This window comes from Amblyraja radiata, chromosome 26 (genome assembly GCF_010909765.2).
Source record: "Amblyraja radiata isolate CabotCenter1 chromosome 26, sAmbRad1.1.pri, whole genome shotgun sequence".
In the NCBI taxonomy this organism is placed as follows: Eukaryota; Metazoa; Chordata; class Chondrichthyes; order Rajiformes; family Rajidae; genus Amblyraja; species Amblyraja radiata.
The window spans coordinates 1094690-1111669 of record NC_045981.1 but is presented as its reverse complement, the minus strand read 5'-3'; the positions used below and the strand labels follow the sequence as shown (position 1 = coordinate 1111669).

General features: G+C 40.3%; 1 protein-coding gene across 5 annotated transcripts in view; it reads left to right on the top strand.

The window, feature by feature from the left end:
- Nucleotides 1-16980, top strand: part of ndel1 (nudE neurodevelopment protein 1 like 1) — a 38575-nt gene that overhangs the window by 6445 nt on the left and 15150 nt on the right. For all 5 annotated transcript variants that reach the window (XM_033044024.1, XM_033044028.1, XM_033044029.1 and 2 more), the window contains exons 2-4: nt 5857-5951; nt 11853-12006; nt 14372-14520. In XM_033044024.1, coding sequence (XP_032899915.1) covers nt 5869-5951; nt 11853-12006; nt 14372-14520 — 386 coding nt within the window. In that variant the 5' untranslated portion in view covers nt 5857-5868. The remainder of the gene's footprint in view (nt 1-5856; nt 5952-11852; nt 12007-14371; nt 14521-16980) is intronic.

Here is a 16980-nt window from a genome sequence, read left to right as displayed (position 1 = left end):
TGATATCCAGATCCAATGAACACATGAAAGAGTGTAAAGTTTTAAACAGTGCCTGTACCCGGAAGGAACCCTTGTGAACACCTGCAGCTGGCCAAGAGAGACGGTTTTGTCCAAGCATTGAGCTTTCAATACTTTGCTAACTTACAAACAACGTTGACAATTGTAAAGGTTTTATATTACAATTGCAATTATTCTTGTTCAGCTTATTAACTGAAATGATTACACTTGCAGCAATTAAATTGCATTTCAGCTGACAGACTGTTGAGTAATGTGTTCAAAAGGGAACTGCAGATGCTGGAATATCGAAGGTACACAAAATTGCTGGGGAAACTCAGCGGGTGCAGCAGCATCTATGGAGCGAAGGAAATAGGCGACGTTTCGGGCCGAAACCCTTCTTCAGACTGTTGAGTAATGTTTTATTGAGATAAGTGAGAATAGCTTGACACTAATTACCCCCCCATTGCAGTGTCAAATGATGAATATCTACCACAGCTGCTAAGTGTGAAGTTTGTGGTCATGTACACAATCCATTTACATTGAATGGAAAGCTTTGAACACAGGGAGGTGCAGAATAATAGTTTTTAATAAGTTGTACACTCTTGTGACTGAATTAGAATTACATTTACAATGTTTGTTAATGGGCTATATAAATTGCTCAAAGTTGTCTCATAAATCCTTTCTTCAGTAAAGAATCTTTAGGATGCACAACCCATTGGGGGAAGAAAGTTTTCCACACCTACATCCTATGTGGCTAGCCCTATATTCTGAGTTCTTGACATCTATTTCTGGATCTGCTAATTGTTGCAGTTATTCCAGTGGCACCAATCTGTGCGGTCCATCCAGAATTTTGATATCAATGCAATTATCTTTTAAAATCTGATTAATATTCATCTTATTTCTCTCACTCCCAGCTTATCTTTGTAATACTAACATTTATGTCATGCATATTGGTAATCAATTTAATAACATTTTAGTTCATGGCACATAACAGCCTTCAAAACATTTTTTCATTACTGACTAAATATATTTATAAATTCATTCTCTTAAAAAGAAATATAATCTCTGTGACAATGTTGTGTATAAGAATTATAGAATGAGAGTTCAGAAAGGAACCATTTTGTACCCATGTCGTTTTTTTGGCAAGTTAATCCCTCTTCACTTTCTTTCCCCCTCAACCACATAAATATTTTCATTTGTTTAATAGCAAATCTGCTCCACTATCCTTTTAGGCATCTTAACTACCCAGTGACTCATCAAGAAGATTCTGATGGAAAATATTGGAATTGTTTCTGGAGTCCAAATGTCATAGAGAGAATTAATTAAAGCTATTTATTATTGTTAGTTATAAAGGAAATATGCTGCTTTGGACGCATCAATGGACAGGTTACATTTATGAAATAATATTTCAAAATTTTATGAATCGAACACCCAGGTGTGAATTATGGTAAAATGTATTGTGCCTTATAGGTTTTAACCTGTTAACATTTTGATTAAAAAATATAAGCTGCAATGATTATACCATTTCAAATTAGTTGTAATTATATTAAAAATGAGCAAATCAGTGATGCATTATTGGATTCATTGCTGTTGGGAATTAGCAATGTTGCCAGGCGGGTAGTAACAGAGCAGGCACTGGTAACAAATGTAAATCAAACTGATATACACTGATTATTGTGATGACATGGGAGGTGAGAATAAGGCAACTTAGGCACAAAAATGATATTTGAGTTGACAATGTAAATATAGTGTTAGATGATAACCAAGATAACGCGTTGTCTTGCTTTAAAAATTAATGCTGTATACATTGCTTGGCAAATGATGGTCCAATAAGAAAGATGAAGCATCGCAGATTCCCCTTGACACCAACCAGATGATCTAATGAGATCTAACGATGTGCACGCTCTTGCCATATATGGAGACGTTACATCAATACCCAAGATCCAGGATGCCATACCACCTGACTTCCTCTAATTATTCCTATATCTCTAAGGAAAATACTCCCCCAAGGACTGGTCTGCAAATAAATATATTAATACTATTATGGAATTCATGAGGCTTATAAGCATCAAATTCCATGTTATTATTTGAATGCAGTTTCATTAAGTTACTTCACCCCTTATTAATTCACTCTGAGGAATAAATAACATTGGAACATAGAGTACTATTTTTATATTGCATTAATGGAACAGCACAGGGCAAGAGACTCATGTTCGATCTTGACTCCACGCTGGGTTTTTTCTAGGTGCTCTGGTTTCCTCCCACATTCTAAAGACATGCAGATTTGTAGGTTTATTGGCTTAGTAAAAATGTCCCTAGTGTGTTAGATAAAACTAGTGTACAGGCGATCACTGGTCAGCGTAGATTCGATGGATTGAAGAGCCAGTTTACACTTTTTCTAAATTAAACTAATGTTCCAAAAGTTGTGAAGAGTGGCTAAGATATTATGTTTTTGATACCAAGTAAACTATTGAAAGTGGTGTATGATGACCTAGGAGGTGAGGAAAAGGGAAATCTTATGATTCTGGAAGGAGAGAAGGGGGAGAAGAGGGAAAAGGGTCACCTGTGTTTAATGGATACCTAGGTTTTGATTTGTTGAATCTTTCCCATTGGGAAGAAAGATAGTGCCACCGGAGACAGTGGGCGCATTGAATATAAAGCTTGGATTTTGTCTCAACCAAGATCTCTTGGTTGCGCAACGGTCTCTGCAACCAGTAATGTCATCAACAATTGCATTAATAAAGCAGATTGGTGAGAATAAGATCCATCAGTGTCTAGCTTCATAAGATCCACAGTCGGCCCAGCTGGAATGTCACTCAACAATTCTTGGTGTAGTTCCCCAATCAACTATGTTCAATACTCAATACCAGTGCTGTTTTTGACACTTCCTCCAAGTGATCATTGAATCAACAGCTGAGAAAATTTACAGATGATAATCAGAAGTGTGGCGGTTCCTGGGGGTTAGGCCTGGGGGTGTTGGTAGCGCGGCCCCGTCAGCGAGGGCGCCCTCCGTCTAGGGTACCTCCTCCACTGGCTACTCCGTCCCCTGCACCTGTTGGTCAGTTTCCTGTTCCTGTGCCGGGCATGGTGTGCACCCGGGCTGGCCGGCGTGTACGCCCTCCTGTCCGTTTCGTGCCTCGGGTACTTCAGGGGGGGGGGGGGGGTCCTGTGGTGGTTTCTGGGGGTTAGGCCACTCCTTGGGTCATCCCCCTCGGCTATTGAGGGACAGGGGAGGTCCTTCTCGGGAGTGTGTGTTTTCGCTGTGTCATTAAAAACTAGTTGACCCTGCCTGACGTCTGGCCTTTTCCTGACCTCGTCCAGGCCGCTACAGAAGTACATTTTGCCCATATTTGTCCTTTAATGAGTCCAAACATATTGTTGAGACTCTGTGAACTTCACGCTGCGTTGACTGGGATCTTAATGCCTTTGCTATGATGGGATGATTATTGGGTCAATGTCATTTTTATCTGGTGTTTTGATAATGTCTTGAATCATCTGAGTGAGTTTATCAGGCTATTTCAGGGGGGCAAGTATGAGCATTTCACAATGTCAAGGGCCTGATATCACATATCGACCAGACTGGCTGAGGATTATTAATGTTTCTTTATTAAAGGTCATTGTTTTTGTTGGCAGTTCAATGGTTTAATGTTAAACATTACCAATACTAGCTTTTCACTCCAGCTGTGTTTAATATATTGGATTTCTCTACCTCTGTTGATTGTTTGTCCAGGCTTCAGGATTGCAAATCTGGACATTTAAGCATTACCATTTCAGATGGTTCCAGGATTTCATGTGGAGGACGAGGAAGTGTAGTCATAATATCTGTTGGCGTCAATATCAGTCACTGGCCGACTCCCAGAGATGACAATGCAGAAGTCACGGCAGGGAGAAGTTGGAGGGCCTCAATGAAAATGTAAATTATTTCCCGTTCAGATTAAGAATTAGAAATGCGATTCTGTCATTAAGAAAAAAAAGATGTAGAAAAAGCACAGAGTAGGATTGGAACAAAGAATGTTTTATATTTCTTACAAAAATGTGGGAACTCTTGGATCTCTTAGTGGTTCTTACTGCAACTTATTTTTGTATGTGTAAATGGTGGAGAAGTTATTCAATGCACAAATATGTTTAGCCAGACTTTTATGTGGTGGATTGAATGCTATTCGCAAAATAAATGGGCCTTTCTGACTCCGTGGGGTGGGGAAATGCCAAAATCAGATACCCATGAAGAAAATTGTACTATTAAGACCAGAAAGCTGGAATGTATTAAAATGGTGAGGGGTACCAGTAATATCTCAAATTTAGGGGAAGATGCAGGTTAATAGGTCAGAAAATATTGAGATATTGCAGAAGTAAGTTGTGTGATTACAATCATGTGAAATGATAGATTCACAAGGGCAATCTTGAGAAAGAGAAGGAAGTGTGATTGGATAATTGAGGTTTTGCGAGTTGAGTTCAGACTGTTCTTGAGAGGAGATGAGCTGTGTGACAGTTTGAACATCGCTCGTTTGAGGTTCAGTGGTGGCACAATTAAGGGTGGTGTAAAGAAGTTGGTTTTTGGCCTCCACAAGGTCAGTGAATGTCAAGAGTTGGTGGTTTATAATATGTTTGTGAGTTTGAAACAAAATGTAAATTGGTTCTGTGGGCAACACGGTGCAGCTAGTGGAGCAAGTGCATTACAGCTCTAACAACCGGTTTTGACCAGTACTTCCTGGTGTAGTTTGTTCTCCACAGCTGTTGAGGCCAAATCTGGACGCTCTGGCTTCTTGCCATATCCCAAAGATCTGCTGGTTAGTACGTTTATTGGCCACTAAATTGCCCCTAGTGGGGGATAAGATTTTGTGGTAGTTGATGGGAATATGAGGACAATTAAGTGGTTTGGAGGGAGACCAGTGTAAATAGGTGCTTGATGGTTGGCATGGACTTGGTATTGTAACTCTCTGTGACTGTCATTTACATTTTTCCATGACATACCCAAGGATGCAATTCTTGCCATTCAATCTAAATTTGATATTCATGAAGCAAATGATCAAATTTGTTTGATTATGCCCTTCACTGTTGACCTGCTTGATGTTGTATAGTTTATGATGTCATACATTTGTTTTTGTTTGCTGTTCTTTCATTCAACTGCTATTAATGCTTTTTTGGTCTGGATGTACATCTAGTAAAAGTCTAGTTTTATTTACAACTACTTGCAACTGAGAATGAACAAGATTACAAGGTTGCATTGCACAGTTCATGGGACTAATTTTGTAGATGATTAAATATGATTGATGGGCATTGATAAATTCTTTATGGTTCCAAAACCAGTAGACTGTGATTCCAAATATGCTGCCAACAGCTGGACATGTGGTATTGAATGTTCTGCATGCTGTTGTCTCAATGAAAATAATTTGCCTCTTACGTTGATTAATCCACAATGCTATAAAACATATTGAAATGAGTTGGGAGAGTGGAGTGATAAGTGTTTGAGTTTATTTTGGAACGTGCGCATATGGATGCTTGTTGAAAGCATTGACAAATAAATGTTTGTATAGGTGATTTTTGGAGGGAAAATAAGCTGCTGGAAAATAAGCATCAAATTGAGGAATCGGAGAGAGAGAGAGAGAGAGAGAGAGAGAGCGCTAATCACACACATATACCATTTCGTCTTCAGTCCATAGTAATGTTATTTAATAAAATTTATTATCTTGCTTTTGATCAGCAATTTTAGGAGCTGTGTTGTCATATTTTTAAAAATGTTTCACAATGCTGCTTGTTTTAAACTAACAGCCATGCCATATGTGAAGATTTTTGTGGTCTTAACCTTGTTTCAACATTTATTTTGGAACTGAAATTAGTATTGTTTTCTTGCTGTTTTAGGCCCATTTCATCATGGATGAAGAAAACGCTGAATTTGCAACCCCAGAAGAAAAAATTAAATATTGGAAAGACTTGGCCCTGAAATATAAGAAAAGGTTGGTATTGGTTGCTCATCTGAACATAAATGTCTGAATTGTGCACATTATCTGGCAGTCAAACTATTATTGTTTGTGGCTTGTAAACATCTGCCCAAATGCACATTGATATGATAATAAAAATTCTGAAGCTATTGAAACAATGATATATCTCCTCACATTGGTCTTGTAATAAAGTAGTATTTTGAAGATTGTCTGCATGCAAAATCTGTGGGAGGAGAGAAATATGCGCTTGAATGTTTGTACATGTATTTATATTAAATATCCCATGGCTTTAGGAGAAGGAAATTTGCTAATTTTGTTTAGGATGTGATCTTTATGTTTGGGTGAAACTTTTTATTTTGAATAAGAGTACTGAGAAAATAATTACCTTTCAAATACTGTTAATTTAATTTAGTTTACAGACACAGCATGGAAACAGGCCCTTTGACCCACTGCTGACCAGCAATTACCTGTACACTAGTTTTATCCAACACACCAGGGACAATTCACAGAAGCCAATTAACCTATAAACCTGCACTTCTTTGGCATGTGGGAGGAAACCAGAGTACCCGGAAAAAACCCCACGCTGTCACAGGGAGAATGGGAAAACTCAATACAGACAGCAACCATAGTCAGGATCGAACCTGTGGCTCTGGTGCTGTACGGCAGCAAGTCTACGTCTGCGCCACTGCATGTTATATTTATCAGTATTGATTAGTTTTGGATAAATAGGATGCTTAAAAATGTTTCTTGAATTCGTGTATATTCAAATTTACACATGTTCAGGAAAATGCGGGTCATTGGTTTTGTGTTACTGGATGTAACGGAATCTGAATACAGTTGAGGTGCAACTTTGAATGTTCTTCACATCTCCATATCCAGTGCAAGAAAAAGGTTTATAAAATTTTACATAAACGATTAACAATTTCCCCATCTGAAACTGTCAATTGTATTTGCACCATAATTTTTTTAAATTTAACTTTAAGATTCCATGCAGTTTGAGTATTTGGGAAACAGATTGAGAGAATTAGATTGTTTAAATTGGATTACATCGAGCAAAATGTGTTACTGGAAGTGAAAACTAGAACAGTTGAAAGGAGAGATTTGGAAAACTGGAACAGTTTCCATAATTTTGAATATTGCTTTTGTTAAAGGGCAAGTAGAGTGGCTATTTTGCACACGAGATAGAATACTTAATTACTTTAATTGATTTGTGTTGAAGGTAGGTGTCTTGAATACTGAGGTACTGTCAGTATGTGAGTTGCAATGACATCCAATGCTCAAAGATGAATTGTTTATCAGCTGAAGAGTTGGTGCATTGCGCCCCATAATAAAGTTTTGAAAAAGCATATTTAAACATTAGTCTCAAAAAAGCGTGGCATCTCTAAATTCTGCTTCTGGAATGAAAAGAAAAATTAATGTTCTGAAAGACTGAATTTCCACTGGGAAAAGAAATAAATATTGTTAATTAAGCCCCTTCAGGTGATTGAACTGCAAGTCATGTTTGCCATGAGGCAAGGAAAGCAATTATTAAGTTATTTGAACTGATGGAAGGGAGGCCTCACTAACATGTGAGGAAGATGGAGTTAGATACTCTTTGCTTCAGGGAATACCCAGGGACTGAACCTGCCATGCTCAACAATGAAATAGGATGTGAGGATGCTCTGTACCTGGACAAAATGTTGTCCATGAAGCATTTTGTATAAATTAACTATCAATATTATTAATTAATTATGTATTAAATGGACCTGTTCCTTTTTAACAACCTTTTTACTTCTATATAGTATATTTTTTAATGTTAAATATGCTCGTTTCCCATCCTTTCCCAAAAATGCTGTTGATTACCGATTTACCATTGTTATTGTAGATAAATTTGTCAAGAACCTGAAATATCCAGAAACATTACTTTTCATTTAATTAATTGGTATAATTTTGTATGAATGGATTTGATGTATCAGCTAAAGGACTCAGATTCTTTGGGTTATCATCGAGGATGTATTTAAGATGGCATTGTTATTTTCCAGTATTTTTGTCTTTGTAAAATTTTCTGAAAGTTTCGCATGACTCAAAGTTTTGCGTTTTAATTTTGTTTACACAGTTCCCTATAAATGAATACATTGTGACTTTATGATGCACTTGAATGAGCATGTGATAGTACGGTTGTGCAATTGTTTATTTGTAAACTGGAAATGTTGCCAGTATCACAGACAGTGGTGAGGACAGTCTGTGATCATGCTTACGTGTTTTTGCGTAACTAGCGTTTTGTGCATTTTAAACATACAGTGAAATTTATTAACTGAAAAACATAATAACACTGTGGCACAAAAGACTGCAGGTGCAGGAAGCTTGAGCAATAACAGACTGCTGGAAGAACTCAACGGGTTAGGCATCATCTGTGGAATGTACAGACAGTGTTTTCGTGTTGGGACCCTCCTTCGGACTGCTGGAACAGAGGAGAGAAAGCTGCTAAAGAGAGGGAGGCGTGGGGCAAAGACTGGCAAGTGATAATTGATGCTCAATATTTCACAGGGTTTAAAAAAATTGCAAATGCAAAGAAACACAGAGTTAATATTTCAGACCTGAAAGGTTAACTTTGTTTCTTTTCACTTTCCAGAACTAGTATTAAAAACAAAACTAATAATCCTGCCTTACTTCATCGTCCATGGGGAGTGGTGACCAATTATATATTTTTGTTGAATCACCCAACCTGGACTGACATCAGTAATGATCTATTTTTATGGAGTAATTATCCAGTTACCTCTCACGATGGCGCCTGTCTGTGGCGACATGTTGCCGGCAGCACAGCATAAACTCATCAAATATCGTAGTTCTCAGCTTACAGGGCCTGTCCCATTTACGTGTCCTTGGCACGCAAATTACGCGACCTCGTGGTCACGTTGAGGCGTACGGGCATCGTATGGTGCGTGCGGGGCCGGTCCCACTTAGAAGCGCGGAGGGGTAGCTGTGCGCGACATCGCGCGGGGCTCCGAAATTTTTGTAGTGAACAAAATCTTCACGCGCCAACGGCCTATCGCGGAACTAACAGCCAAAGTGGGACAGGCCCAAGACCCTGGCGTGACGCAACGTCTCGCCTTCAACAGCAGCAGAAGCAGGCAAACGATTGCCGAACTCGGCCTGGGGCTCATGGCCATTGCGGTCCGGATCCGCCCCCACTTCTACTCCCAGAGCGGGGCCAAGAAAATTGAAGATGGACACAAAATGCAGGAGTAACTCAGCGGGACCGGCAGCATCTATGGAGAGAAGCAATGGGTGACGATTCGGGTCAAGACCCTTCTTTTCAGACTGAAGAAGAGTCTCGACATGAAACGTCACCCATTGCTTCTCTCCAGAGAGACTGCCTGTCCTGCTGAGTTACTCCAGCTTTGTGTCCATCTTCAAATGACGTCACGCGCTCCAGACGGCTGTGCGTACGCATGTGATCGCGCCCGACCTTCGCCGGACCATCGCGGCTCAACGCGACCACGAGGTCGTGTAATTTGCGTGCCAAGGACAAGTAAGTGGGACAGGCCCTTTACATGTATAAAAGGAACAGCAGAAACTAGCGCTGCAACCGACAAGCTGCTAATGTATTTAATGCATTAGCGCTATTGCGAACTACCGGCAGCAACGGAGTTGCCGACTGTAAGGGAATTCCCGATCGCAGGGGAATCCCCGACCTGGCGGGGGAATCTTAGGAACAGTAAGTACAGTACATGGAAACACCGGGGAGGCCTCAATGATGTCCGGAAATGTGGCACTCCAGGCAGACGCTCGTTTAGCATTGGAGGAGCTGCACGCCGTGGTCAACAAGCACCAGACAGCGTAACCCAAAGCATTTATCACCATCGTTGGGGACTTCAACAAAGCCAACCTGAAGAAACCACTCCAAAACTACCACCAATACATCGTCTGCAGCACCAGAGGATTAAACACCCTTGACCACTGCTATACAACCATCAAGGAGGCCTATCACTCTATCCCTTGCCCTCACTTCGGGACATCCGAGCTGCTTCTTCCTGCACACAGGCACAGTGATTCCACACCTCAAATTTTTTTTTTCCTGAAATAGAATCCCAAATTTCCTGGAATTTGAAAATTTCAAAATGCTTCTTGCGTGCTATTTGTTGTTGGGGGGGGTTTTCGCGGGCACATGTTAACAGCATGAAGAAGAACAAGGCAAAACAGATCTATGTAACTACACCGTAACTGCCTGCTTCTGTTACTCACTTGTAGAGTGTTATGCAAGGCAGCTTTTGTGGCCTCCAACAGCTTTCGTTGCCTTCGTTTTTTCAACCTGCTCTCATGTGTCTCAGCCTCTGCTCCCTCTCCCTCCCTCCCTCTCTCTCCCTCTCTCCCTCCCTCCCTCTCCCTCCCTCCATCTCCCTCCCTCCCTTCCGCCTTCCTCTCTCTCTCTCTCTCTCTCCCTCTCCCTCCCTCCCTCCCTCTATTCCTCCCTCGCCCTCCCTCCATCTCCCTCCCTCCCTCTCCCTCCCTCCCTCCCTCCCTCCCTCGCCCTCCCTCCTCTCCTCCTCCTCCCTCCTCCCTCCCGTCCCTCCTCCTCCTCTCCCTCCCGCTCCCTCCCTCCTCCCCCGCCCATCCCCCCTCCCTCCCCCCTCCCTCCCCTCACCATCCCCCTCCCTCTTCCCTCCCTCTCCCTCCCTCTCCCCCTCCCTCGCCTCGCGCTCCCTCCTCACTCCCTCCTTCTCTCTCCTCTCTCCGTACCTCCCTCCTCGTTCCTTCGTCCATCTCTCCCTCCCGCCCTGTCTTCCTTCCCCTCCTCTTCCCTCTCCCTCCCTCTCTCTTCCTCCCTCTCTCCTTCCTTTTATTCTCCCTCTCTCCTCCACTCTCTCCATCCCTCCTTCTCCCAATCTCCCCCTCACTCTCCCTCCCCTCTCCATCCTCTCCCTCTCTCCACCCCTCCAACCCTCCCTCTCTGCCCCTTGAGCCCACCTACCATACTGTAAAATCAAGGCCAATCCCAATGTAACTGCAATCCCACTGGTAACCTTTCACCACTAGGCTTATCCAGAATTCTACCACTGCCTGAAAAATAATCAAGGGCTCAACTTCCACTGAGAAAGTGAATTCCAAAGACTCATTGTTATACGAGAATTTTCCCGAACAGTCTGTGACCCATAGCGCTATGGCCAGAGTGCTATGTTTAAAGCCAATAGCACTCCAGCCGGTAGCGCTATATTTAGAACCCATAGCGCTGCAGCTGACAGCTCTTTGTTTAAATTCCCATGCGTTTAACTGACAGCGCTCTGTTTAAACCTTTGAGCACCAAACCGGCATTACCTTTTTACACTGCTTTGCAGGCCAGATGCAGAAATTTCCTGAAATTATATAATTTCCCTAAAATTACCCGGAGACAACCAGAATTTCCTGAATTTTGTGTAATTTCCTTCAGTGGAAACACTGTACAGGCAGCAACTGAAGAGCGCACCCCCCAGAGGTGAGAACTGCACAGAGCTGGTCTGGGGAGGCACAGGAGCACTTGTATAAACACTGCTGTAATTTTTACATGGTGTAACCAAAATGTATAAAATTGACCTAATAAAATCTGACAATGTGCACTTTAACAACATGTGATTTTTTGAAATTACAAATCTCAAATTGTGGAGTACAGAGCCAAAGAAATAAATGATGGGTCTTTGGCCCGAACATTATGGAGGGCTCTGTATATATTATATGTGTGTACTTATCAGTATGTGTGGATATATACGAACTAAATTTTTTTCTCTCGTTTATCATATTGTTTACAGTGTACTATCTTTACATATTCTGTTGTGCTGCAGCACGTAAGAATTTCATTCTTCTATCTGGGACATATGACAATAAAACACTTGACTTGACCCTGGCAGTTTATTTTGACTAGCGTCTGCTGTTTTGTTCTGACCGTTTGAACTCATGATTCAGTTTTCAGGAAACACGGGAGGAGCTGGAAGAATTCCAAGAAGGAAGCAGGGAGCTTGAAGCCGAGTTGGAAGCACAATTGGAGCAGGCAGAACACAGAAATAGAGATTTAGTGTCTGACAATCAAAGACTAAAGCTAGATTTGGAGGTATTAAAGGTAAACTGAATTTCTCAACGGCATTAATATTCAGTTGGTGTTCATATTATCATTCACGTTCTAGCTTGTAACATGAGGACAGGTTGCAATATTTGGGCAAACCATAAAACTTTATACTTAAATAAATAGTTTTATTTCTAAATGTAATTACCTCAATCTTTTGATGCTCGACATTCTCTGGCACGGCATGGGAAGAGTAAAAATGGAAATGATGTAGGATTAGTGCAAATGCGTGGTCAGCAGGACTCATTGGGCCAAAGTGCCTGTGCTGCAACTCTCTGACTCCATGATTAAAGACCATTATACATAGTTTGGTCATAGGTAGATCAGGCCTAACTAATAGTTGTGTAAAATAAAATATATATTCTGTTTTCTTACTTGTCCCTCCATGATTGCTATTCATTGCTAGAAGCATTCCAATGCTATAAATATTATACCAGAGTTCCTTTGCGGCAGCTAAGAGTTGCTGAGACTATTTTTCAACCCTTCAGAAACACTTGTTGAAAAATGACTGCATAGGTCAAAATATAAACTTATTCATAGCTCATGATCTCATTTCACTATATTTTTTAGAAATTGGAGTCGTATCAGATGCGAGCATTATTGCTCCGAAATGATTGCTGCCCTGTTGTATTCTGCAACTAGAATTAGAATTATAGTATGGCACAACATTTGGGCTTGAGTTGATGCCATAATTTAACCCATCACACCTAGTCTGAATCTTGCCAATCTCATTTTCTTGCTCTTTCTCCTAAACTCTAATTTTCTAGCCTTCAATTTTGTATCTATTTGTTTCTGTATCTACTCTTGAACCTGCTTCGATAATCTTTTATAGGTTTACAATTACCAGCTAGGTCACCTTTAGTTATTTTGCCAATCACCATTAATTGTTGCAGTCTACTTTTTGAAGCTTATGCTACTGGCAACACTTTAAGGAATTAATCTTATCAAAAAGAGATACCAAACCCAACAATAATCTTTGAACATAATTAAGGTCCCTTCGCTGTGGCACTATTCTTCTTTGGCTCCTTATTGCTTTAACCTTCATTAGTACATTAAAATTTGGTGTATAGATTAACAACAGTATTCAACAATGCTTTACATGGAGACAAAAATGGACACAAAGTACTGGAATGAATCCGTGGTTTAGGCAGCATCACTGGAGAACATGGATAAATGTTCACCCATGCATGTTCTCCAGAGATGCTGCCTGATCACTGAGCTACTCCAGCACTGTGTCTTTTTCTGTAAATCAGCATTTGCAATTCCATGTTTCTACTTTATAAGGAGTCATTTGCTTTTGTTGTTTTCTCAATTAATACAGTCAGCAGTCCTATATATCAGCTTAAAATCTGCTTTCTCATCATCCTTGTTTATGATTTGTTAATTTGGGCACTTCCTGCAGTCACATTCAAAATATATTATTAATATGACCGTACCACTTCCTTCTTGTAAAAGCTATTGTTTTCAGCTTGTTTGAATTTCATGCTTGACAGTCAAACTAGACGGCATGTGCCTTCTTGAAGTCCATTTTCATTATTGTTTTCTACATTTGAGTTTGTTTCATCTCCAAGCTTGGAAATTAATGTCCTGTTTACTTATGTTCAGATCATTAATATAAATTGAAAAGACCAATGGTCTTTATACCAATCCCTGGAGGGCACATCTGAAAGCTTTCCCTTGGTCTGTGGAAAGAAATTATTCACTGCTACTCTGCTTTTTATCCCATAGCTAATTTTATAGTCATGCTGGCGGTATAATCCCATAGGCTTTTATTTTTCTAACAATTCATTTCACTTGAATTTTATTCTAAATGGTGAGTGCAGCATTTTCACCCACTGCACATCTGTATAGATCGACTTGAGATTGCCACTGTACAGGCAGCCGTGGGCTTTCAATATATACCACTATGAATAGGATTAAGACCAAATTAATTTCATTTTTTGAAGCCACAAAATAACCCACTTGCCTTCAAATCAGGGCTCATTCTGAATTCTAGTCCCAGAGGTGAAAATCCTAATATGTTTTAACCCTCTGCCACCAAGTTTTCTTTTCAGTGAAAGGCAAAGTAGAAATGTACAAAGTACAATCATTACGATGAACAAGTAAGATCATTTAGGATTTGAAATTACTTGAATGTTAATCAAGATGAGTAATTTAACAGCTATTTCCTGGAATTAATATGGATCCTTAGTTCACTATTTGATTATACTTGCTATAATTCCATAAAATGGTACACAGGCTCTGTTGAATTTTTATTGTCCTGTGGTAAATACATACTATAAGATCAAATGTGTCTTTATTTAAAGAAAATCAAAATGATAATAATGTAAATAAAAATGATTCTTTTTGTTTTGCCATTTAGGAAAAGCTTGAACAGCAGTATGCACAGAGTTATAAGCAGATATCTATGTTAGAAGATGACTTGGGTCAAACCAGAGGCATCAAAGATCAACTGAATAAATACGTTAGGGAACTGGAGCAAGCAAATGATGATTTAGAAAGAGCTAAAAGGTAACAATGGTTTCCTATGGTTTATTTGGGTAAAATAGGACCATAACCATATAACCATATAACAATTACAGCACGGAAACAGGCCATCTCGGCCCTACAAGTCCGTGCCGAACAACTTTGTTCCCTTAGTCCCACCTGCCTGCACTCATACCATAACCCTCCATTCCCTTCTCATCCATATGCCTATCCAATTTATTTTTAAATTATACCAACGAACCTGCCTCCACCACTTAATTTCATTTATTTTGTTTGTGATCACGTGATAATGATTTTGGTTCAAACTCCAGTCCAGTCTCTTATGTCTCTGAACCTTTTACTGCATCAGGCCAGTTAATGGATTATGATAACAAGAATTCTGGTTACATTCTAAAAATAATATAAAATAATTTTTGACGGTATTGCACGGAAATATGTTGGATGTGATTTTTGGCATGTGTAGAAATGACCTTCGTAAATTGGAGTTCTTGGTCCATCTTTTAGGTTACAAAACAGTGCCCCCATCTTATAGAGTACACACCGATTAACAGATGCACAAGTGAATGCCTTGCAGTGATAGTTGTATCTGGTATCTTCATGCTCTGTCGTTTACCAATTTAGGCAGTGAAATTAAATGATGTGGAATGAAGCATAAATAATGTAAAAGGAAATTAGTGTATTAGCATCAAATTAGAGGGGACAGACTTGTGAATAGAAAGACATACATAGGTTTTGTGGTATTAGTATGTGTCATTCTGAGCTGTTTTGAAGAAATTATATAGTTAAATGTGGCAAGCTTCCACATGAAGGAGCCATTTGTCCTCATTTGAACTAAAGAAAACAAAAAATATTACTCGTGCTTTAAAGAGAAAATAATCACAACATTTACATTTAACTATTGTGTTTGTAAAGATGTTAAAATCAGAATGTTAATTAGCTATTCAGATTAACAAATTCAAAGTACCCACAAATACTTGCCAGCTAGAATGAAAGTGATTTTGAGAGCTTCCTTTCTCACATCCTACTATTAGCCAAGGGAAATATTAATTGTTTTGTTTTCCGTTGCTGTCTTTCCTCTTGGTCATTCCATACTCATTGTCTGGGAACTCCATCTCTTGATCTCCTAAATTTCTGATCCCCTGACTTCTGTTTGTGGCCCTCACAATGGCTGATTTTGTTATATTATTACTTCACCTCTTCTTTTCAATTCTGCTAGCATTGTATCCACCTGGAAAATAATGCCATTGTCCTCGCAAACCACTGCCTTTTCTCTAACCTCCCATTTCCAACCAAATCGCACTAAAGCCTTGATTCCTATACTCAAATCCCAGTATTGCTTTATGATTGCCATATGTACGAAGATACGGTGACAAACTTTGTTTTGCATGTTATCCAAGCAAATCACACCATACACGAGTACATCAGTTTGTGCAAAAGAGAAAATAAACAGTGGAGAAGAGTGAATGTGAGTGGAGTGTGAGAGGCCCATGATTATTTGCTGTATTCTTGACTCAATGTGTAGTTGGAGTTGATGGGGGAGGGCGAGAGGCTGGTGACAGGGATGCATTCACTAGGGCGGCACAGTGCCGCAATTTGTGGAGCCGCTTTCTCACAGCACCAGAGACCTAGGTCCAATCCTGACCTCGGGATCTGTCTGTGTGGAGTTTGCACATCCACCCTCTGTGTGGGTTCCCTCCGGGTGCTCCAGTTTCCTCCCCCATCCCAAAGACGTGCGGGTTGGCCTGGCCAAGCTGGCCATCCGCGAGTCACGGCGCCAAGCGGAAGAGGGCTCTGCCCAGGCCGGCTGCCTGCCCCTTTTCCGGGGTTACGTCCGCGCCCGGGTGGTAATAGAAAGGGGCTACGCGCTGTGGACGGGCACCCTGGGGGATTTCCGGGACCGCTGGGCACCGCGTGTGGTGGAATGGATCCTCAACAAGGATGGTGATATCGTTGTATTGGAGTTTATTTAGTATATTTGGTTGACGTATTATTGTGGTAGGTTTTGTTTTGATTTATTTTGTAGAAAATATTATTGTCCATAATTATTTTAATTATTTTTGGTTTAAAAAAAAAAAAAGACGTGCGGTTTTATAGTTTAATTGGGCTCCGTAAATTGCCCCAAGTATGTAGGGAGTGGATGCGAAAGCAGAATAGCATAGATTTAGGATGGCTAGTGTGGACTTGGAGGGCCAAAGGGCTTGTTCCCACGCTGCATCTCTAAACTAAACTAAATGATCTCTCTGCAATTTCTCGTGATCTTGGGTTGAACCAAGCTGTGATGCATCCAGATAGGATGGGTTTTTTCTAAGGTGCATGCATAGAAATAAAGAAGTGTGATTGAAGATGTGTTGAGCTTCCTTTACCGTCTGAGGATCAACTTGTCTTTCCAACAATTAATATGTTTGAATGTCTGCAGATATGATTTTGTACTGGTCACAGGATTGATGTCATACCTGATTCCATTGTTCCTCCACATACGTCTGC